Source organism: Aythya marila, assembly GCF_965140915.1.
Source record: "Aythya marila genome assembly, chromosome: 28".
In the NCBI taxonomy this organism is placed as follows: Eukaryota; Metazoa; Chordata; class Aves; order Anseriformes; family Anatidae; genus Aythya; species Aythya marila.
Genome location: NC_139069.1, coordinates 1,997,334 through 2,020,173, shown reverse-complemented (window position 1 = coordinate 2,020,173; position 22,840 = coordinate 1,997,334). Strand labels below are relative to the sequence as shown.

The following is a 22,840-nucleotide window of genomic DNA, read 5'->3' as shown; positions in this document are numbered from 1 at the left end:
CCAGCCATCCTGCACCGTGGGCAGGCCCCTGCTCCCAGGCTGAGGCACACATGCAGGGTGGACACTTCTCCATCAGCTCAGCTTCACGCAGGGACCTTCAGCCCTGTCCCAGTCCCAAGATTTGGCTACTCCTCCACCCACAAACATACCCTGCTTTCCATCTGGGGACTCAGGCAGGACTTTAAGGATCTGCTAAAGCCATGGATTTCCTTGTTTCTCACAGCCTTCTCACAAGTCTTTCTCCTGGCCCTCCCCACTGCCCAGCACTGCCTCTCAGGGGGCACTCAGTGACCCTTCAGAAGGGCCTTTGGACTTTCTCAATCATCCTGGTGCTTATTAGCACCTTCCGAGCTCCTTACAGAGCACAGAGGGAGTCTTTTTGTCCATCAGGGTCCCTGTACTGGCTGTGGCTGGGACGGAGTTACTCTCTGCAGAGCAGCCCCTTGTCGTACTTTGTTTTGGTTGTGTGACCAGTGATGGTCACCCACAGTTGTGGTTGCTGTTTTTGAGCATTTCTTGCACAGCATCAGGGCCTTCTGTGGCTCACAATTTGTGAGTTTTACTTGGTTTTGCTATTCTGTCCCCAGTTCCTCTAGAAGAAGAGAAAGCAGGTGGCCAATAGGTGTTTATCTGCTGGATACATGGAGCAAGGAGGTGTCCATGGTGCCAGGAGATGGAAGTCCGTGAAGCTGCAGGAGCCCTGCTCTCCTGCCTGGCAGATCCCCAGCACACAGTGCCTGTGCCCCGCAGGGCCAGCCCCGCTCCCCAGGCCAGCACAAGAGGCCTGGCCCAGCCACAGAGCAGCCTGACCTGAGTTCTTTTCCATTCTCAGGAGCCTGATTTTCACACCCACTGTTTTCTGTTGCATGTAGAGGCAAGAGATCCTGGCACAGGTTGGTGCTCTGGCCTAGTAAGAGCAGACCTGGGGGGTCTGGTCTAGGCCCCAGACTAGACCTGGGGCCTGTCATAGGTGCTGGAGTGGCGGCAGGACATGTCAGAGGTCTTGTAGTGGCTTCAGGGCCTGTCACTGGGCTTGGAGTGGCACTGACTGAGGCTCCCTTTGGAATTCCCTTTGGAATTGCCAAGGTGATAACCCCTCATTTTCAAGCACTTCTGCAGTTTTTAAGGATTCTGCATGTGCTCAGGGGGGAAGTTCCAAAGCACTGGAGGTGCCCACTGCTCTAGGTGCCTGCCCAGATCCTCCCATGCTCCCTGCCACTCCTAACTCTCCAGCCTTGGGGCAGGTCTCTGGAGGGCATTCTTCAAGAGTTGCTTATCCTTAAACAACAGTTGAAACACATTCAGGAGACATCACAATAGGACCATCCCATGGATATTCTGAGCTTTGTAGAGGTAGTGTAATTAGCCTGGAGGAGAAGGGGAAGTGAAGGAGATAGTGAAGAAGTGGAGAAGTGTCCCTCCCTTTTCTCCCCCTAGATTGTCTCCCTAAAGCAAAAAAGTCAAGAGTGTAATTCTTAATAGTTTCTGAGTGATGGTTCCTGAGGTATGGACGTGATGGCAATGCTCAGTACAAAGAACAGATTTGTCACATGACCAGTAATTTTCCTGACTCATAAGCCAGTGCTACACAACATAGCAAAATAACTTTAAACCAGCCCCAAAAATGATAAAGAGCACAATGGGAACACGTGCAGTAAGTAATGTGCTATACAACACATTTCTGAAAACAAGCCCAACAGACCTGAAATCCAAAATGTCGACCTTGTGATCAGCAACTATTAAACTGGTCTAATGTTTATAACAATTTAACTTTAGCACTCTGTGGTAAGATCTGTCCTTATCTCAACCCTTTGTGCCCCACACCGTGTGCCAAAAAGACTGCTGTGGTTTAACGCGGCAGTTCGAGTACATGGAATTATTTGAAGAGGTCCAGAGGAGGGCCACAAAGGCGATCAAGGGGCTGGAGCACTTCTGCTATGAAGGCACGCTGAGAGAACTGGTACTACTCAGCACCGGAGAAACCTTAGAGCAACCTTCCAGTACTTAGAGAGGACCTACAGGAAAGCTGGGGAGACAGTCTTTGTCTGGGAGTGTAGTGAAGGGACAAGGAGTAATGACTTTAAACTAGAAGAGGGCAGGTTTAAATTAGATATATGGAAGAAATTCTTTCCTTTTAGGATGGTGAGGCATTGGAACAGGTTTCCTGGAAAAGCTGTGAACGTCCCATCCCTGGAAGTGTTCAAGAACAGATTGAAATGAGTTTTGAGCAACCAGATCTAGTAGAAGGATGGTTGGAATAAGAGGATCTTTAAGGTCCCTTCCAACCCAAACCATTCTATGACTCTATGATCCCATGTTTCTATGATTATCTGTGACACTGCTACCATTGTCCTTGTGAAGCCCATAATGTCTCTCCTCAGAGATTTTAACCAAGATTTTTGGTTAGTCCAGCTGGCATCCTGTTACAAGTGGTGTCCCCCAGGGATCGGTACAGCGACCTATCTTGTTTAATGTCTTTATTGATGACCTAGATGAGGGGATTGAGTGTACCCTCAGTAAGTCTGCAGATGACACCAAGTTGGGAGGTAGTGAGGATCCGCATGAGGGTAGGGTGGCCCATCAGAGGGACCTGGATAGGCTGGATTTCTGGGTTGAGGTGAATGGGATGAGGTTCAACAAGGCCAAGTGCAGGGTCCTGCACTTTGGCCACAATAACTCCATGCAACACTATAGGCTTGGGGCAGAGTGGCTAGAAGACTGTGAAGAGGAAAAGGACCTGGGAGTGTTGATGGATGCTCGGCTGAACATGAGCCAGCCGTGTGCCTAGGTGGCCAAGAAGACCAAGGGTTTTCTGGCCTGTATTAGAAATAGATCAGCCAGCAGGAGCAGGGAGGTGATGATCCTCCTGTACTCGGCTCTGGTGAGGCCACACCTCGAGCACTGTGTTCAGTTTTGGGCCACTCATTACAAGAAGGACATCGAGGTCCTGGAATATGTCCAGAGAAGGGAAACCAAACTGTTGAGGGGGCTAGAGTACGGGTCTTATGAGAAGAGGCTAAGAGAACTAGGATTATTTCCTTTGGCGAAGAGGAGGCTCAGGGGAGACCTCATTGCACTCTACAACTTCCTGAAGAGAGGTTGTGATGAAGTGGGGGTCAGCCTCTTCTCTCAGATAACTAACTAATGATAGGATTCGAGGAAATGGCCACAAGTTGTGCCTGGGGATGTTTAGATTAGATATCATGAAAAACTTTTTCTCTGAAAGAGTAGTCGGGAACTAGAATGGTCTGCTCAGGGACATGGTGGAATCACTGACCCTCAGTGTTCAAGAAGCACCAGGACAAGTTGCTAGGAGATATGGCTTAGTAGCTTAGTGAGTAGTATTAGTGATAGGAAGGTTGGACTAAATGGTCTTGTAGGTCCTTTCCAAATTTGTGCTTTTATGATTTCGATGACTCTATCATAGGACAAGGGGAATGGTTTTAAACTTCAAGAGGGTAGATTTAGATTCGATAGTCAGATGAAATTCTTGACTTGGAGGTAAGGCACTGGCACTTGTACTGTGGCTCCAGAGGTCACCCAGAGGGAGTTTGGATCAGCCCATGCCCTTGTGTTTGAAGGAACAGCTGGTGAGAGTGGAGAGGCAGCAGTGAAATCATGGGAACAGCAGAGTGAGAGCAAGGTGGTGAAGAGAAGTGGTTGTTCTGCAGCCTTCAGGGAAGTGTGGGACAGCACAGGAAAGCGTGCAGAGGAGAAGGCAGAGGGCTCTGACAAGAATGGAAGGCTGCAGCAGCACTGACACCTTTGTCCCCTTGGCCATGGCTTATGAGAAGATGTGTTTTACTCATGGCATTGGGACTATGAATTCTCCTTTCAACCTTTCGCAAACGCTGGAAGGTGTCATACCATTGTCCTTCACATGACATTATGGGCATCGCCCCCTGCCCCACAGACCCCAGGAAGAGTGAGACATGGGGATGCTGTGGGTGCAGGATCTCCCCTCCCAGTGGCTGGGGTCAGGCCTTGGCCCTTCTGCTTCACCAAAATAAACAGTGATTTTCTCAGCACAGTGCCTTTGCCAACCTGTAAGCCAATCATGGCTTCCAGTTATCTGCCCTAACAATTCCCATGGGAGGCTTTGTGAGTAACCGAATAAAATAGCCAACAGAGTAATGAGTATTCTAATACTACAGAATAGTGTAGCCAACAGAGTTGACACAGGTACTCTGATATAATGACAGCCATCAGAAAGCTGATCCCAGTTAGATGACTGATATGGGGAGGTCAGGAGTAGCCTGGCCAGGAGAGACGTCAGATTTGGGGGAGGGAAGAAGAAGGGAAGAGGAGCTCAGAAGCTTACCTTTGTAGAGGTAAGAGGGTTCCTGTAATGTTGATGCTGCTGTAACACTGACTTCAGTCTTGTAACGCCTTTAAACAATAACAATAATCCCTCAACCTAAACGTTAGTCTAACATGCTGACAGGAATCCACTATTGTAAAGCAAAACTCAAAATATCACCTCAAGTAAACTCAGCCCATAGCGCCTGTTTCTTACATTTCCTCTCTTGCTCACCCTAATCCCTGCCCTTAACACTAACATTAAATGCTCTATTTATCCCAAGACTTATTTCCAGAACTAAACAAAACCCTAATCCATAATGTTTTCCCATACCCTAACCAGAGACCTGACACCACAAACAGAACAGTAAACCTTCCAACTAACATTTCGTTTACTCTCTAAACCAGAAAGGTAAGTCCCAGTCTGTAGGGGACAACAGAGAGGTGAGCTCTGCCTCAGGATCTCCTGCCCCAGCAGGAGCAATATGACTGTGGCAGTGATTGTGAGGTAACTTCTGTCTCTGCCCTTGATAGAGCAGCAGCAGGAGCGTGTCACGGAAAGGGACTGTGAGGTCACTTGTGTCTGGAGGTGGCAGGTCAGCCTTGACTTCTCCCTGGGAGCTGCACTTTTGGGCTGACATCTGGCAGTGGCCCTGCTAGGCCAGCAGAAGGCACCTGCTTGGCATGCTGACTGGGGGATCCCCTCTGCCTCCAGAGCCAGGAGGACCCAGGCAGAAAGAAGGCCCCCAGATGGGTTGTCCTGTCCCTTCTGCTTGAGTCCATGAGTGGGCAGCAGCAGGCACAAGGCTTGGCTGTGTCTAGCCAAGAAGCTGCAAGGCCAGCATCAGTCCCATGGCTTGGAAGGTGCTGCTGAGGTGACTTCTGTCTGGTTGGCTGACAGGCCGCGAGGAGCCTGCTGGGTTGGGATGCCTACTTCAGGAGTGGTTTCCACCCTGATGGAGCTTTTTTTGGCTGTAGGAAAGAGCAGGAGAGAAAAACTTGCCACAATGTGTGCCCAGGAATATTGGCACTGGCCATGAGGAAGAAGAAATGTCCAGCGGAACAACTGGTCTCGCTGACCTAGTCGGAGGCAAAGAAGGCATTAAGTACCTCATCCTTTACGTTATCTCAAGATCTTCACCAGATTTCCACTACATCCAATAAAGGATGATGGTTCTCCTTAATCCTCCTTTATTTATAGTATTTTTATAAAGAGTTTTTCATTGTCTTTAAGAGTCACAGACAGATTGAGCTCCAGCTTGGCTTTGGCCCTTCTAATTTTGACCTGCACAGCCCCATAACATTCAGGACACAGCTCCAGACAAACTGACAGCATGCATGAGAAGGAAGCACGGAAGAGGTGGAACCTGGCAGCTTTCCATGCTCTTCTGTGGCTCTGTGCTGCAATGCCATTCAACTGGTTACTCCTGTATTATCCAAACTTTCCTGCTGCTGTTGTCTTCTCAAAGATAGCACAATCACACGCAAAGTTTGAACTGTCTGCCTGTAGACATGAAGAGCTGACAGAATGGAGCATCAGTGTGGGGCAACCTTGAGAAACTGCAGGATTTTGCCTACAGAAACCTCTTGGCTTTTACAAGGAGAAGAACCCCATACTGCACCACAGGAAGAGAAACCCACACATCAGGGCAGAATGGAACCTTGCTGAGTGAACAGTGGCCAGGAGGAGGAGGGCCTGGGCACCACAAGGGATGCCATATGAGCAGTGGTGCCTGCTCAGCAGCTAGGCCAGTTTCCCACAGAGCTCCCTTACGAGGAGCATGGCCAACAAGAAGATCTGAGTTATGAGACTCCTCAGAGATCTAGTGTGGTACTACACAGAAGAGGGTCTGCAGCCAGCAGGAAAAGACATACAGGTCTAGGAGTCCCTCAGACAGCCTGGTGTGGAGAGGATCAAGGGCTCTACCAAGGCTGAAAGTCTCAACAGGACTCAGGTCTTTGTGTCCATGGCTATGGCTGTTGTCTCTGCCACTGACGCCTCTAAGGAGACAGCTGATTGTTAAAGCACCAGGGCCTCATTGCCTCCTCGCCCACACCCATGAGGCAGGCAGGGGTCGTACCATTCTCCTGCACTTGGCAATGCACATCCCCATCTCCTACTGCCCCACAAAGAGCCCTGAGCAAGGTGGGAAGGGAAAGGATCCCCCTTAAAATGGGTTGGATGTCAAGTCCTGGCCCTTGTGCTTGGTGACACACATCCAGGTTTCCTACACATCAGTGTCACCTTCACATTGCCTTTGACTCCTTGTCCTCACTGCCTCCAGGGTTCTGCTCTAACGAGCTCCAAGGGAGGCTGTGTCAGTGCTGGCCCTCAGGGGGACACTGCAGGAAACTTGCCTTTGACTTGGACTTCTGGAGAGCTGTCTTCAATTGTCTCTGAGTGCCTGAGGTTCGTGGGCTCATCAGCATAGCCCCCAGAGGGGTGATTGCAGTGCCTTGGGCTAGTGCTGTGCTGCTGAGCTGGGCCGGGCTCGTGGGACAGAGAAAACTCATTTCAGAAGTGATCCTGGTGCAGAGAGACAGCTGTGCCCAGGAGCAGCTCCACTGCACAGCGCAGTAGGGCTGGGGGCTCTGACCGCAGCTGGCACACACAGAGGAGAGAAGGAGAGAGGGGCTGAAGGCACTTGGCAGTGGGAGGATGCTGAGAGCTGCCTGCAGGAGAAACCTGCACAGCCCTTGACAAGGTAAATGCCTGGCTGCAGGGCCATGCAGCTGCAGGTCCTGGAAGGGTCTCCTCTTGCTGGGTCTTGTTTCTGGGAGGGCAGTGGGCAATGCAGTAGGCTTTGAGAGTCCTGCTGGGTTGCTGTGTGAGGTGAGAAAGTCTGGCCGAAGCCCCTTGGAGTGCCCTAAGGCAGGTGCCCCTGGTCAGCCCAGAACACCCTGCCGTGGCTGGCCATGCTGTGCTCTCTGTCAGCTGCCCCGTAGCTCCTGCAGCCATGGAGGTGTCCCTTGGCAGGGCCCTGTTGGTGGCAGGGTGCTGCAGGGCAGTGCTTAGCACAGCCGCGGGGGATGGGGTCTGTGAGCACGGGCAGGGGGAAAGAAGAGGTGGGCGCAGAGCAGCAGCTCCCAGCAGGGACAGCTGCAGGAAGCACAGAGGGGCAGGCAGCCAGAAGGAGCTGTTGCCAGAAACGCCGTGGCAGGGGGGATTCGGGCACCTTGCGGCCATGCCCTGCAGTGCAGACGCCTTCCCCTGGAGCAGCCCCTCCCTGGCCTCCTCTCCCCCTGCAGCCCATGGGCTGTGGGGCAGGCAGGGGTAGAAGAGAAGGTAGAGCTCAAAGAGATGCTCCCAAGCTCTGTCTGTGTGAGAACTTCACCTCAGGTGAGGTTTCTGTCCAGCTGCACTTGGACTGGGGATTCTCTGCTCTCAGTTCTCTACAGTTTCTTCTCAGGGAAACTCATGAGCTGGATGGTTCTGCGGCTCAAAGACAGGAAACACAGGGTAGATTAGAACACGACATGTGGGCAGTGGCCTGTGTAACTCTGCATTCAGATGAGTTGTTTGAAATAACACTGAAAAGATCATTAATCTGACCAGAGAACTGAACTTAAGCTTCCCCCATGTTCCTGATTCCTTCCTGATGTACAACAGGAAGGACTCCTCTGCAACCCACAGCAGCCCCTGCTCCCAGTGCCACTCTCAGCCAGCACCAGCTTTACCTCAAGTAAGAGAGCTGCAGAAAGGTTCTCCTGCAAAGAGAGATGCTCAGGCTGGAGGGCGCTCTAAGACTTGTAATAAGTCTCCCTCAAAGACATGTGAACTAACATTGTTCTGTCTTCTCTTCAACAGACAATGTGTTCAATGTCAGCAAATGCCCAATATCAGCTCTGTGAGCGAGTTCCTCCTGCTGGCATTCGCAGACATGCGCGAGCTGCAGCTCCTGCACTTCGCGCTCTTCCTGGGCATCTACCTGGCTGCCCTCCTGGGCAACGGCCTCATCCTCAGCGCCATAGCCTGCCACCACCGCCTCCACACCCCCATGTACTTCTTCCTGCTCAACCTCGCCCTCCTCGACCTGGGCTGCATCTCCACCACTCTGCCCAAAGCCATGGCCAATGCCCTCTGGGACACCAGGACCATTTCCTATCAAGGATGTGCTGCTCAGGTCTTATTTTTATTCTTCTTGTTTGGTTCAGAGTACTATCTCCTCACTGTCATGGCCTATGATCGCTACGTTGCCATCTGCAAGCCCCTGCACTACGGGAGCCTCCTGGACAGCAGAGCTTGTGCCCAGATGGCAGCAGCTGCCTGGGGCAGTGGCTTTCTCAATGCTGTCCTGCACACGCCCACTACATTTTCCCTGCCCTTCTGCCAAGGCATTGTTGTGGACCAGTTCTTCTGTGAAATCCCCCACATCCTCAAGCTCTCCTGCTCAGATTCCTACCTCAGGGAAGTTTGGGCACTTGTGTTTAGTTTTTCTTTAGCATTTGGTTGTTTTGTTTTCATTGTTTTCTCCTACATGCAGATCTTCAGGGCAGTGCTGAGGATGCCCTCTGAGCAGGGCAAGCACAAAGCCTTTTCCACGTGCCTCCCTCACCTGGCCGTGGTCTCCCTCTTTCTTAGCACTGCCATGTTTGCCTACCTGAGGCCCCCCTCCATCTCTTCCCCATCCCTGGACCTGGTGGTGGCTGTTTTGTACTCAGTGTTGCCTCCAGCAGTGAATCCCCTCATTTACAGCATGAGGAACCAGGAGCTCAAACATACAGTGAGGAAACTATTTTATACCTCTTTCTTCAGCATTAATAATGTGCATAAAATACTAATAGAATTTCTGCAAACAAACACTCTTAGTGCAAATTCTTGAAAGTAATTTTCTTTATTATTATTTCCTTTAACTTGTGGCATTGATTTAATGTTATTCTAAGCCTCCTAATTATTATTTTATTATTATTATTATGACGCTGATAATTTCAAATACCTTTACAATCAATATTCTTGTTTAAATAAAGAAACTGGGACAATTTCATTAGTCTCTACTGCAATCTCTTCCCATCACCAGTGCCTCCAGCAGTGAACACACATGAGGAACTTGGAACTAAGGGATGCAGTGAGGACACTGCTTGAATACATATGCTTCTGGTTCTTTGACTATAACAATAAGCTTATAATCAGAAACACCTATTTTTTCAGAAATCTTTAAGATACTTTTTTTTTCTTTTTATTTGTCTGTGTTGTTATTTTCACTAGCTATTGTTTAAGATATAAATAATATTAATCTTAGCCTCCTACTTCTTAAAGATTTACCTACAGAACCAGGCTTCCTGTGTAGATAAACAATAAAGAATCCAGAAGAAATTCATTGGTCTGAGCTGCCATCTCTTCCGATCCCCTCAGGAGCTGGGGGAGCACTTGTTGGGGCACTTGTGTTTTAGTATTTCTTTAGCCTTTGGTTCTTTTGTTTTCATTGTGCTGTCCTATAGCCTATGTGCAAATCTTCAGGGCAATGCTGAGGATACCCTCTGAACAAGGCCGACACAAAGCCTTTTCCACGTGCCTCCCTCACCTGGCCATGGTCTTCCTCTTTCTCAGCACTTCCACGTTTGCCTACCTGAAGCCCGCTTCCATCTCTTCCCCATCTCTGGACTTGGTGGTGTCACTTTTGTACTCAGTGGTACCTCCAGCAGTGAACCCCCTCATCTACAGCATGAGGAACCAGGAGCTCAAGGTTGCAGTGAGGAAACTGTTTCTATATGTGCTTCTTAAGCATCAGTGTTGTTAACATTATTGTGATTTGTATCATATCGTTTTTTGTACTTAGTATTATTATCATATTGTACTACTAATAATAATCCTCTAAATGCTACCATTCTATCTGAGAAGCTGACATGAGAGATTTTCATTTCATTTTTCATTTTGATTATTTTCATAACTTTTGATATTGGCTTAATTTTTTAAGTAATTTATTTACTTTAACTACGTCTTCTAATCAACCTATTGAACTAGATTTCCTCTGTAAGTACAGACAATAAAGAAGACAGCATAAATTCATTGGACTCAGTATCCCTCTCTTCCCATCTCCTCTGATTCTGGGGGAGCAGCCCCAGCATGCAGGAGGGGCTCAGGGCCAAGAGGCTCACCGCCCGCTGGGCTCTGCCTCTCTGCTGCCTTCGGGTTGGGGCTGCTGCTTCCCTGGAGCCATGGCCATGGCCAGTAGCAGGACGTGGCCTTGTCACTGCTGCTCCCTTTGGCTTCCTCATTGTTCTCTTGTGCTTTCACATTCAACTAAGTCTTGACATCTCGTGTATCTTGCTGACAATCTTGTTGTCTGTACAGTGGCATCTCTTTCATTGCACAGCTCTTCCAAAGCTGGTGGAAGGAATATACCCAAGGAACTGCTGCATGAACGGGCCTCTTGCTTTTCGGGGCTTCACTGTGGATCAGAATCTCAGAGTGCTCAGTGTAGTGCTGTACTGGGAGCTCCCTTCTTGGCTGGCCATGGCTCAGCAAACAATAACTGGCCTTGACTGGCCTGGGACTGTCCCCGTGGTGCTTAGTCTGATGGCAAATGGCATCCTGGATCAGTATCTGGAGCTGCTCTGTGGATGGGCCAGGCCTCTTGTGCTAGCCGGGGGAGTGGGGCTGGCCCTGCGGGGCATAGCTACTGTGTGCTGGGGATCTCCCAGGGAAGAGAGCAGGGCTCCTGCAGCTTCACGGACCTCCATCTCCTGAGCCATGCCTGGCCCCAGTGCGGGGGCTGCTGGGGAGGCCCAGAGCCGCCTTTGTGCCAGCAGCTGCGGTGCCTTTGAGGGGCTGCGGCTGTGGTGGCCATGCCCAGAGCCCTGCAGCAGCCTGCGGTGGGCACTGCCCTGGGGCCAGAACAGCCTGGGCTGCTGGGCTGGGAAGAGGGCAGGGAGGAGGAGAGAGTTGGGCAGGGGCTGGGCTGGGCAGTGCCCGGCAGAGGGCAACAGCAGCGTCAGGGAGCGGTGGCAGCATGCAGGGGAGGGCTCCCAGCAGGGCTTGGTGCTGCAGAGCCAGGACTGCGTGAAGGGAGCCCAGAGCTGCAGGGGCAGGGGAGAGGAGGCCGCTCTGGGCCCTTGCTGGCCTGGGCAGAGAAGGAAGGGGGCCCAGGGCATTTGTCCCTTCCCCGCAGCCTGCCAGGACCTGCAAGGCGCTCATGGAGTGTCCAGGGCCAGGCTGTACCCCATGGCCACGAGCCCTGCCTGCCCTCCTCCTGTTACACTGTGTGCACTGGCCGCAGCAGAGGGGACCACCAGCTAGCCCCTGCATGGAGCTCTGCCACCCGCCTGGCCCCGGCCCTCTCCAGCGCCCTCCTTGCTGCTCTCTGATGCACGCCAGCCCCTCCCCGTGCGTGCCCGCCAGCACATGTGCTGAGGGCCAGGGTGACTGCTGCAGGGGCAGGGAGCTCAGCATGGCCCTTGCAGCCCCCTGCCCTGGGCCTGCCTCTGCCCTTGGGCTTGGCCCCGGTCTTGGTTCTGCTGGCAGGAGCGCTCTTGCCATGCGCTTCCTGGCCTCCCCCCCCCTGCGCACAGCTGCTGCCCACTCAGGCTGCTGCCACAAACGTGTCCTCACAAGCAGCACCACCCCTTGGGCTGCTTCTGCTGGCCTCCCCCACCCCACTGCCTTGACTCCTTGTCTCTGCTGGGCCCCAGCTCCTGCACCGAAATGCATCCCTTGGCTGTCAGTGCCGTCTCCCCTACCATGGTGGGATGTGTTTCCAGTGGGTCATCTACCATGCACCATAATTAATACTATGAGCAGGACTAGAGGGGTACTGCTTCCAGCCAGGGGGAGGCAGGGAGGAAAGGGACAATCAGGTTTACTGGACTGGGTATATTTAATGGCCTGACACATCACACCCACAAATGTATCAGGCTCTACTGGACACTGATGCACAAAGTACCCTAATGCCATCAAGCTAGAAAGAGGTAGAACCCACCTGTATTTCTGGAGTGACAGGGGGATCCCAACAGTTAACTGTACTTGAGGCTGAAGTGAGTCTAACTTGGAAAGAATGGCAAAAGCACCCCAGTGGGACTCGCTCGGAGGCTATGTGCATGCTCGGCATAGACTGCTTCAGGAGAGGGAACTTCAAAGTTCCAAGATGGCACCACCAGTGGGGATTTGGCATAGCTGCCTTGTGAAAAGACCTGCCCAGTCAATAGCAACTCTATTTGAGTAATGTAACTTTTCACATTACTCAATTTAGTTTTCCGTGGCTGGAAGGGAACAATGTCCCCAAAGAGGCCAAGCTCATGGGTACAGCTACAGCCACTTGAAGAAATATTTTCTTTAGTTTTCATTCTGAGTTTTCCACAGCAGAACCAAGAGAGACTGTGGATGTCCAGTTTTCTAGTAAGATTCAGGCTGTATTTCTCAGGTTCCAATGGTCATTTCAAATTTATTTTATTTCAAATTTATTTTATATTATATTTAATTTTATATTTTATTTTATATTACTTATTTTATTTTATTTTATTTTATTTTATTTTATTTTATTTTATTTTATTTTATTTTATTTTATTTATTTTAATTTTATTTTTTTTCCCAAGGAACCCCTGACTTGTCTTAGAAAGGGTTTCCCGTGCTGAACTGGGCTGCATTTACAGGGACAAAGACCACTGCTGGCAGTGGAGGTGTCAGACCTCCAGTTTCTGCTTTTCCTCCCTATGGAGGTCTCCAAAGAAGTCAACCTGGATCAATAGCAATAGGAGAATGATGCTCAAAATTGAATTGCAGAAAAATCAACCTTTAAAACCAGAAAAGATTTTTATTAGGTGCTTTTTGAAAACTTCATCCTTAACTACAGCATGCAGGTTCTGCAATTAGGTGCAAAAGCTGTGAAGACTTGAAGAAAACTATGGAGGAGATGTTAGGAGTTTCTTAATTTTAATGAGTTTCATGGTGTATTGTGGTGCTCAGTCTATGAAGCTCAGGTACTGAGAGGAGAATGATGCAACTGCTTTAGCAAGTAAAGTCAGGAGGAAAAGCTGAAGTGACTTGGAGTATTAATGGGCCCCACTGAGGGCTGTTCCTAACAAAGCCTCCCCAGGGCCTTGTTAGGGCAGATAATTGGAGGCCATGGTTACAGACAGGCAAAGCACTGTGTTGAAAAATGTCTTTGTTGGTTTTAGTGAAGCAGAAGAGCCAAGGCCTGACCCCTGGAACTGTGAGAGGAGATCCTGCACCCCTATGTCCATCTCAGGGCTCTTGCTGGGGTCTGTGGGATGTGGTGGGCAGTGTGATGCCATGAGAAGAACAGTGGTATTACACCTCTGAGCTGCTGCACAGGGTTGTAAGGAATCCATGAGACCCCATCACAATGAATATAACATCTCTCCTCCTAAGCTCTAGTCAAGAGGACAAAAACCTCAGGGCTGTTGGGCCCTCCATTCTTGCTAGCACCCTCTGCCTTCTCCTATGTAGCTTTTCCTACGCTGTCCCACAATTTGTCCTATTTCCTTGAAGTCTTCAGACACCCATCTCTGTTCACCACCTTGCTCTCATCGCTTGCTTTCACCGATGTCTCGTCAACCCTCACCAGCTGTTCCTTGAAACATGAAGCCATGGTCTGATAAGAGGGTTTCCTCTGGCACCACAGCATGACCCTTTGAGGGACATTTCTTCCTCCTTGTGGACAGTGCGTAACTTCCATGGTGCACTTTGTTGAGTTTCTTCTCCCCTGCTCTTTCCTACTAGCAAAGGAAAGTTCCATCAGGCTGGAAACCACTCCTGAAGTAGGCATCCCAACCCAGCAGACTCCTTGCAGCCTGTCAGCAAACCAGACACAGGTTACCTCAGCAGCAGCTTCCAAGCAAGGGGCCTGCTGCTGGCCTTGCAGCTTCTTGGCTACACACAGCCAAGCCTTGTGCCTCCTGCTGCCCAGTCATGGACTCCAGCAGAAGGGACAGGACAACCCATGTTGGGGCCTTCTTTCTGTCTGGGTCCTCCTGGCTCTGGAGGCAGAGGGGATCCCCCAGTCAGCATGCCAAGCAGGTGCCTTCTGCTGGCCTAGCAGGGCCACTGCCAGATGTCAGCCCAAAAGTGCAGCTCCCAGGTCTATGTCAAGGGTGACCTGCCACCTCCAGACACAAGTGACCTCCCAGTCCCTTTCCGTGACACGTTCTTGCTGCTGCCCTATCAAGTGCAGAGACAGAAGTGACCTCACAGTCACTGCCACAGTCACATTCCTGCTGCTGGGTCAGGAGATGCTGAGGCAGAGCTGAGCTCCTCAGAGCATTCCCACCCATCTCCTCTTTGTGACCCACAAGCTGATCAGATCCATGGCCCAACACATTCATTTGGAGTTAGGGTTTTGTTTAGATCTCTTAAGCAGTTTTCCAGTGTTAAATAGACCATTTTGATGCTAGTATTAAGGGCAGAGATCAGAGTGATTAAGAGAGTAAGAGCTAGGATGAATCAGCTATGGGCTGAGTTTTGTCTTCTAGGGGTACGCTGAGGTCACTCATTAGAGTAGTGGATTCCTGTCAGGGTGCTGAGTAGCATTTAGTTTTAAGAATTAACTTTACAGGTTGAAGCCAGGGAATAGACTTGTATGACTATTTTAAGTCACGGTTACAGCTGCATCAGCATAACCTGGACCCTCTTACCTCTACAAAATCCTTAATTTTAGCTGGCCAAGCCCCTATTCTCTCCTCTCAGTCTCACATTTCTCCTGGCCAGGCTTCTCCTGATTTCCCCATATCAATTATCTTTTTAGGGGCATGCTTATGATGCCTTTCATGATCTTAGTCTATCTGTCAGTGCTCTGTTGGCTACTCTATTCCTGAGAAAAGTGGCACTTAAGACATGATGGAAAAGGACACAAATGTCCATCAGAGCACCCTGCACAATGTGCCCAGCAGCTCTGCACTGCCACAAAAGCGTGGTTCCTGCCTACAAGTTTTCTTTCCAGAATGGCTCCTATGGCTCCAGGGTAACTTTTCCCAGACACTCACTTCCCCAGTCCATACCACTCATGCATGCAGGTCCCACGTGTCTCTCCAACCCTCCCTTCTGCCCCTGCAGTAGTGGCACCTCACTGCAGCAGGTTGGTGCATCTCCAGGCTCAGGGGTGTTTCCTGAGGGCCTGCCCCGTGTGGGGAGTGGTGGGGAGGAAGAGAGCAAGGTCATCTCCTGGGGCATGGCTGAGCACAGCCCAGCCATCCTGCACCGTGGGCAGGCCCCTGCTCCCAGGCTGAGGCACACATGCAAGGTGGACACGTCTCCATCCACCCAGCTTCACGCAGGGACCTTAAGCCCTGTCCCCCATTCGGGACTCACCACTTCCTTCTCGTCAACCCACAGACATAGATTGCTTTCCATTTGGGGACTCAGGCAGGAGTTTAAGGATCTGTTAAAGCCCTGAGTGTCCTTGTTTCTCACAGCCTTCTCACAAGTCTTTCTCCTGGCCCTCCCCACTGTACAGCACTGCCTCTCAGGTGGCACTCAGTGACCCTTCAGAAGGGCCTCTGGGCTTCCTCAATTGTCCTGGTGTCTATTAGCACTTTCTTGACTCCTTCCAGACCTTCTTCTCCATTGTGGGTATGATGACTCATGGCTGGGACAGAGTTTCTCTCTGCAGATCAGGCCCTGTGGTGCTGTGTTTTTGATATGTGACCAGAACAGTGTTGGTCACCCGTGGTTGCACAGCATCAAGGCCTTCTCGGCTTATTACTCTGCCCCAGGAGACAGTTGGCTGTATGTGGGCAAGAGGCTGGGAGGAGAATCTGCAGTGACAGCTGATCCAGCCTGAGCAGTCTGAGCTGCCCATGCACTCCTCAGATTCACCTTGTTTGTTACCTGAAACGACCTTGCACAGTCATTTTATGAGGTTCTAATCACTACCCACTGAGCACCCTGTCCCTAGAGATCCCTTGACATCTCCTGGAAGCTCCAAATTCCTCTCCAGGCTGGCTTTGGCCGTCAGCCCCACTACAGCGGGTGCAGTCTAATATAGATGAGTCCAAGACCAGTTCTCATCTGCTTGGGCAAGTGCCGCCATAAAAGGAACTCTTAGTCCTGCCCTTGTTTCCCCACAAACCACCCTGGGACTTTCAGCCTCTGTCCCTCACTCCATGACAAACCCCAGAAAACAGAAGAGCAGGGAGCAACCTCTTGGGTGTATTCCTGGCAGCAGCTTTGGAGAGGTGTCCAGGGTTCTGGGTTTGCCCTGAGCAAGACCCTCTTGTTACTGTGGTGCTAGCAGGGAGGCCAGCTGTTACCCAGGGCTGCACAGTGCCTGCTGCTGCCTGCAGCCACAGGGATGCCACTGCAGAGACAACAGGACTGTCACGAAGGTACACAAGATATCAGGGCTTACCCAGAAAGAAAAGAAGCACAATGTGGAAGCCAAAAGAGAGCAGCAGGGAAAAGGCCACGTCCTGCTGCTGGCCATGGCCATGGCTCCAGGGAAGCAGCAGCCCCGACCCAAAGGCAGCAGAGAGGCAGAGCCCAGCGGGCAGTGAGGGGCAGCCCCGAGGGCCACCGGGGCTGCTTCTGCATGTGTCAGCTGGGCTCTTGGCCCCGAGCCCCTCCTGCGTGCTGGGGCTGCTCCCCCAACTCCATAGCAGATGCAAAGAGGGAGCAGCTGACACCACCAAAATTCATAGTTTCTTTATTCTTTTTATCCAGAGAGCCTGGTACTGTAGGTATATTAGATGATTGGGTGACAGATAATAACTTAATTAATAGGTAGGATTACACAAGTAGAATTCAGTCAAAATTACAAGTTTAAGAAATAATTAAAAAAAATAGAAGAATTACAAGCTATTGTATGAAGAGTTTTTTTCAGATAACCTCTCTTTCCTGTTATTTTTATAGACACATTATTGATGCCAAAGAAGCATGTGTCCAAAGAGTTTCCTCAAGGCTACCTTGAGCTCCTGGTTCCTTATGCTGTAAATGAGAGGGTTCACGGCTGGAGGCACCACCGAGTACAGAACTGTCACCATCAGGTCCTGGGATGTGGAGGAGATGGAGGGAGGCTTCAGGTAGGCAAACAGGACACTGCTGACAAACAGGGAGACCACGGCCAGGTGAGGGAGGCACGTGGAAAAGGCTTTATGACGACCCTGATGAAAGGGCATTCTCAGCACTGTCCTCAAGATTTGCACATAAGAAAATGAAATGAAAACAAAACATGTAAAGGCTAAACAGAGAGTAACTACAAGAAGCACAATCTCCCTCAGCCAGGACTCTGAGCAGGAGAGCTTGAGGATCTGGGGGATTTCACAGAAGAACTGGTCCACAGCATTGCCTTGGCAGAGGGGAAGGGAAAATGTAGTGGCCGTGTGCAGGACAGCATGGAGAAAGCCACTGCCCCATGCAGCTGCTGCCATCTGGGCACAAGCTCTGCTGCCCAGGAGGTTCCCGTAGTGCAGGGGCTTGCAGATGGCAACGTAGCGGTCGTACGACATGACTGTGAGAACGTAATATTCTGCTCCAAACAATAAGACAAAAAAGAAGACCTGAGCAGCACACCCTTGATAGTGGATGGCCCTGTTGTTCCAGAGGGCATTGGCCATGGCTTTGGGTAGAGTGGTGGAGATGCAGCCCAGGTCGAGGAGGGCAAGGTTGAGCAGGAAGAAGTACATGGGGGTGTGGAGGCGGTGGTGGCAGGCTACGGCACTGAGGATGAGGCCGTTGCCCAGGAGGGCAGCCAGGTAGATGCCCAGGAAGAGCGCGAAGTGCAGGAGCTGCAGCTCGCGTGTGTCTGCGAATGGCAACAGGAGGAACTCAGTGATGGTGCTTCTGTTGGACATTTGTGTTTTTGGGATGTGTTCCTGCACATAGAAGAGGAAGAACAGTAATAACATACAACAGATTTATCAGAGAAAAATTAATCCCATTTCTCATCTAATATCACCAGAAAAGTTGTCCACTTCCAGGAAGACATTTGGCAGGTCCCTTTCATGAGTTCTTCCTGATGCTGCCTGAGGGTATCCCTGGGAGCAGGGGACTCCTTTGTGGGCAATGGAAGAGTCAGTTATGCCCAATAGCCAGAGGAAAGGCAGAACATGGTGTAATCTCAGACTCACTTCACTGCTGATATCAAAGAACCTTGCCCCAGTGTTGCTCCCGGGTTTACCAACTTCAGAGCATATATATATATACAGATTTCTTTAATTTTTATTGTATATGGTCAGATTTTTTGTGGTTGCTAACCTACCACACCTGCTGAGTTTTTCTGAAACAGAAACCCTGAGCATTTCTCCTGCACTTGATGGGAAACTTTGCGCATCCTAAGAGAAAAAGAGGCAGTCCCTATAGCGCGAAGTGTCCTTTAGTGAGGACAGACAATCTGTCCATCAGTGCTGGTTTCAGCTGCCCTGTGAGAGCTGCAGGAAAGTTCTACTCAGAGGTTGACCTGAGAAGAACCTGAACACTGCTGAGAGCAGAGACATCCAGGCTCAAAGTGCCCATCTCCCGACGCCTCACCTTCTCCCTGTACTCCCCTTCCCCCAAGCACACTGAGGGCTCACACTATGGGCATGTGAAACCCCCATCCCCAGCCAGCCTGGGAACAAGACCAGCAGCAGCACGGCCAGCTGGAGAAGCCAGGAGGAATGCCAGCATGCTGCTGCCAGGGGAGGCAAGGCCAGGGAGGGACAGACGGACACTCAGCAGACCCTCCTGTGCTGCAGCTCTGCCTGCAGAGGAGGCAGCTTGTGCTGGGGACAGCAGGGGCTTGAGGGCAGAGGCTGTGCTGGTGAGAGAAGAGAGCAAGGGGTGTCCCAGGGAAGGCGCCTGCCCTGTAGAGGGTGGCAGGGAGGTGCCTGAGCCCTCCCTCGCACAGCATTTCTGGCAGCAGCTCCCTCTCACTGCCTGCCCATGTCCCTGCTGCCTACCCATATCCCTACCAGGAGCCAGATTAGTGTCAGCTCAGTTATATCCTGAGGAGACCACAAACATGATGTTGGTGTAATCTTTAAGCTGAACTGGCTGAAGGCACTTTATGAAGTTCACTGCTTCCATATAGATCTCTCAGTGCAATGCTCTAGGAATCTCAGTCTCCTACACAATGCTGACAACAAATTAACATGAAACCTATATTGTCTCTACTGCTGTAAGCTCAAAACACAGACTAAAAAAAAATCTTACCCTTCAGGTAACCCCTGTTTTAGCCTTCCTCTTTAAATATCGAACCATAAATGCCATTCTCTAAAGCATCTTCTACTCATTTCTGGAGAAATAGAGAGACCCACCCTGCCAGATGCTATCAGGCATCAGATGCGCTAGCTGCAGAAGACCCCTCTGGCAACCCCACCTGCATGGCCCTGCTGCCAGAGCCTCACGGTGTCAAAAGCCTGCAGATGTGTCCTGCCACACGCTGCCCTCTGTTGTTGCGCTCCTCAGTGCTTCCAAGCCCTCTCTCCTTCTCTCCTCTCTGCGTGCCAGCTGCGGTCAGAGCCCCCAGCCCTGCTGCGCTGTGCAGAGGAGCTGCTCCTGGGCACAGCTGTCTCTCTGCAGCACTGCCTTTGCCAGGAGCTCCCCTTGTGCCCAGGAGCCCGGCCCAGCTCAGCAGCACAGCACCCGACCATGGCATCGCTTGCTCTGTGCCCTTGGGCTCCCTCGAGGTGTCCCTCAGGGCTGACAGCTCCCCAAGGCAGCAGGGTCTCTGCTGGGGTTTGCTCATTGAGGCAGACTGAACTGATCATCTACTGCTCCCCTCTGAACACAAGATTTTTAGAAGTGTGATTTGTGCTGTTGGACTGTGGTTGTCAAACATGATGTGCTTTAACCTGCCAGGCAGCTCAGCACCACACAGCTGTTAGCTCACACCAACCCCCCCACATGCTTATCGGTTGAGGTCAGGGCAGTTGAAAGGACTGAAATGGTAGAGAAAGAATTATAATAGCAATTATTTTTAGTACTATTATTGTTATGTACACAGCAAGCTATGCACAGTGCAATTGCTCTTTACTGACTGATGTCCAGCCTGTCCCCAACTGGTAGAACATTCTGGTAACCATCTACACCTTCTTTGACCTTCAACAAGTCCACAAATGGAAGGGTCCTCCCAGGGACTGGGCAAGGTAGACAGCTCTTTAACATCCTCTCTCTTGAAGGCAGCTATCCCGAAACTCCAGCTGTACCCTTTTGGATCTTGGAAGTACCCTCTCGTGGGGAAGTCTATGTCAAGGTTTCATAGATCAACATTCCTCTCCCTCCTTTCTTTTCCAGGCAGTAGTTCTCTTCCATTCTCAGGAGCCTGATTTTCACACCCACTGTTTTCTCCTGCATGTAGAGGCAATTGATCCTGGCAAAGGTTGGTGTTCTGGCCTAGCAAGAGCAGACCTGGGGGGTCTGGTCTAGGCCCCAGACTAGACCTGGGGCCTGTCACTGGGGCTGGAGTGGCTGCAGGACATGTCAGAGGTGTTGGAGTACCTGCAGGGCCTGTCCCAGGGGTTGGAGTGACACTGACTGAGGCTGCCTTTGGAATTCCCTTTGGAATTGCCAAGGTGATAACCCCTCCTTTTCAAGCACTTCTGCAGTTTTTAAGGATTCTGCACGTGCTCAGGGGGGAACTTCCAAAGCACTGGAGGTGCCCACTGCTCTAGGTGCCTGCCCAGATCCTCCCATGCTCCCTGCCACTCCTAACTCTCCGGCCTTGGGGCAGGTCTCAGGAGGGCATTCTTCAAGAGTTGCTTATCCTTAAACAAAAGTTGAAACACATTCAGGAGACATCACAGTAGGCCCATCCCATGGATATCCAAAGCTTTGTAGAGCTAGTGTAATTAGCCTGGAGGAGAAGGGGGAGGTGAAGGAGAAAGAGAGATTGCATAAGTGGAGAAGTGTCTCTCCCGTTTCTCCTCATGGATTGGCTCCCTAAAGCAAAAAGGTCAAGAGTGTAATTCTTAATAGTTTCTGAGTGATGGTTCCTGAGGTATGGAGGTGATGGCAATGCTCAGTACAAAGAACAGATTTGTCACATGACCAGTAATTTTATAGACTCATAAGCCAGTGCTACACAACATAGCAAAATAACTTTATACCAGACCCAGAAATGATAAAGAGCACAATGGGAACACGTGCAGTAAGTAATGTGCTATACAACACATTTCTGAAAACAAGCTTGCAAAGGGCAGGTTGATCAAAGACGTTCCTCTGTACTTTGAAAATGCAGATGTCAAATTCATCTTCTACTAGAAGAGCAAGCAGAAGGATGATTAAGCCTAACCAAGGAGTAAAACACCAGCCTTAAGCCTAGCCCTCCACCAAGAACTGAACTCTAACCCACAAAGCTTGTTCTTCCCCTACCCATTGAGCAGGCATCTTGAGCAGAACACTGATCCCTCCCTTAAAGCCCTACCATTCCCTTAACCCTAGAAGGTGACCTCTAATGCCTAAATGTTAATCTGAACACATAACTCCCAAAGCCCTCCACCATGCACACAACACATCTCAGCTTCAACCCCACTTCTACACCTAACTTCAGCTGTTTGTCCCCTTGGGGTAGAGCAGGAACTGTGAAGTCCTGCAGCAGTCACTCAGCATTGGAAGAGGCATGTGAGGTGATAGGTATCTGATCAGATCAGAGGCCACAAGGAGGAGCTGGCTGGGAATGCTGGGATGAGGTCAGGTGTGCCTCAGGATATACTGGGCCTGCAGGAGGCCCATGGTTGTGACGGAGGCTGGGAGGTCACTTCTGTCTCTGGCTCTGATGGACCTGCATGAGGAATGTGGCACAGTTAGGGACTGTAAAGGCCAGAAGCATGCACATGGCATTGAAGATGATGGTGAGGCATCTTCTGTTCTGGTCAGGTGATAGACCACAAGAAGGCTGATGGGATGGGAGTCATGCTTGAGGTATAGCTCGTGAGACCATAGAATCAGAGAATGGCTCCTGTTGGAAGGGACTTTAAAGATCACCTATTGCTAACCCCCTGGCCATAAACAGGGATGCCCCCCATGAGATCAGGTTGCCCAGGGCCCTTTGCACAGGAATCCCTTCCTCTGTCGCATCAACTACACCTCTCAGCTTGGTGTCATCTGCACACTTGCTGAGGGTGCACTCGACCCCACTGTCTATGTCACTAATAAACATATTAAACCATACGGGTCCGAGGACAGACCCCTGAGGTACAAGACTCACCACCAGCCTCCACTTGGACATAGAGCCATTGAGCACCACTCTCTGGGTGTGACCTTCAGGCCAACTCCTTACGCACTGAATAGTGCACCCATCAAATGCGTATCTCTCTAATTTGGAGACCAGGATGTCATGTGGGACAGTGTCAATGGTCTTACTGAAGTCCAAGTAGATGACATAGGCTGGTCTTCTTTTGTTGTCTGATGTGGTCACTCCATTGTTAGAAAGCCACCAGATTGGCCAGGCACCATTTACCCTTTGGTGAAGCCATTCTTGTTGTCTCGGATCACCTCTTTGTGCCTTGACACTGACCCCAGGAGGATCTTTTCCATGATCTTTTGAGGCACAGAGCTGAGGCTCACCATTCAGTAGTTCCCTGGGTTATCCTTTCTACCCTTTTTAAAAATGGGAGTGATATTTCCCTTTTTCCAGTCACCAGGGACTTCACACAACTGACAGGAATCTTCAAA

At 50.6% G+C, this 22,840-nt stretch overlaps 2 protein-coding genes across 2 annotated transcripts in view; both read left to right on the top strand.

Annotated features, from left to right (window-relative positions):
* Nucleotides 1–22,840, top strand: part of LOC309888259 (olfactory receptor 14C36-like) — a gene marked incomplete at both ends in the record, with an annotated part of 130,148 nt that overhangs the window by 99,304 nt on the left and 8,004 nt on the right. The window contains one exon of the mRNA XM_082780497.1: nucleotides 9,787–9,989. Coding sequence (XP_082636623.1) covers nucleotides 9,787–9,989 — 203 coding nt within the window. The remainder of the gene's footprint in view (nucleotides 1–9,786; nucleotides 9,990–22,840) is intronic.
* On the top strand, nucleotides 8,130–9,122 carry LOC309888141 (olfactory receptor 14C36-like; the record flags this gene model as incomplete). Its single annotated transcript, XM_082780383.1, has 1 exon — nucleotides 8,130–9,122. One exon carries the CDS (start codon nucleotides 8,130–8,132, stop codon nucleotides 9,120–9,122), a length of 993 nt encoding a protein of 330 aa, XP_082636509.1.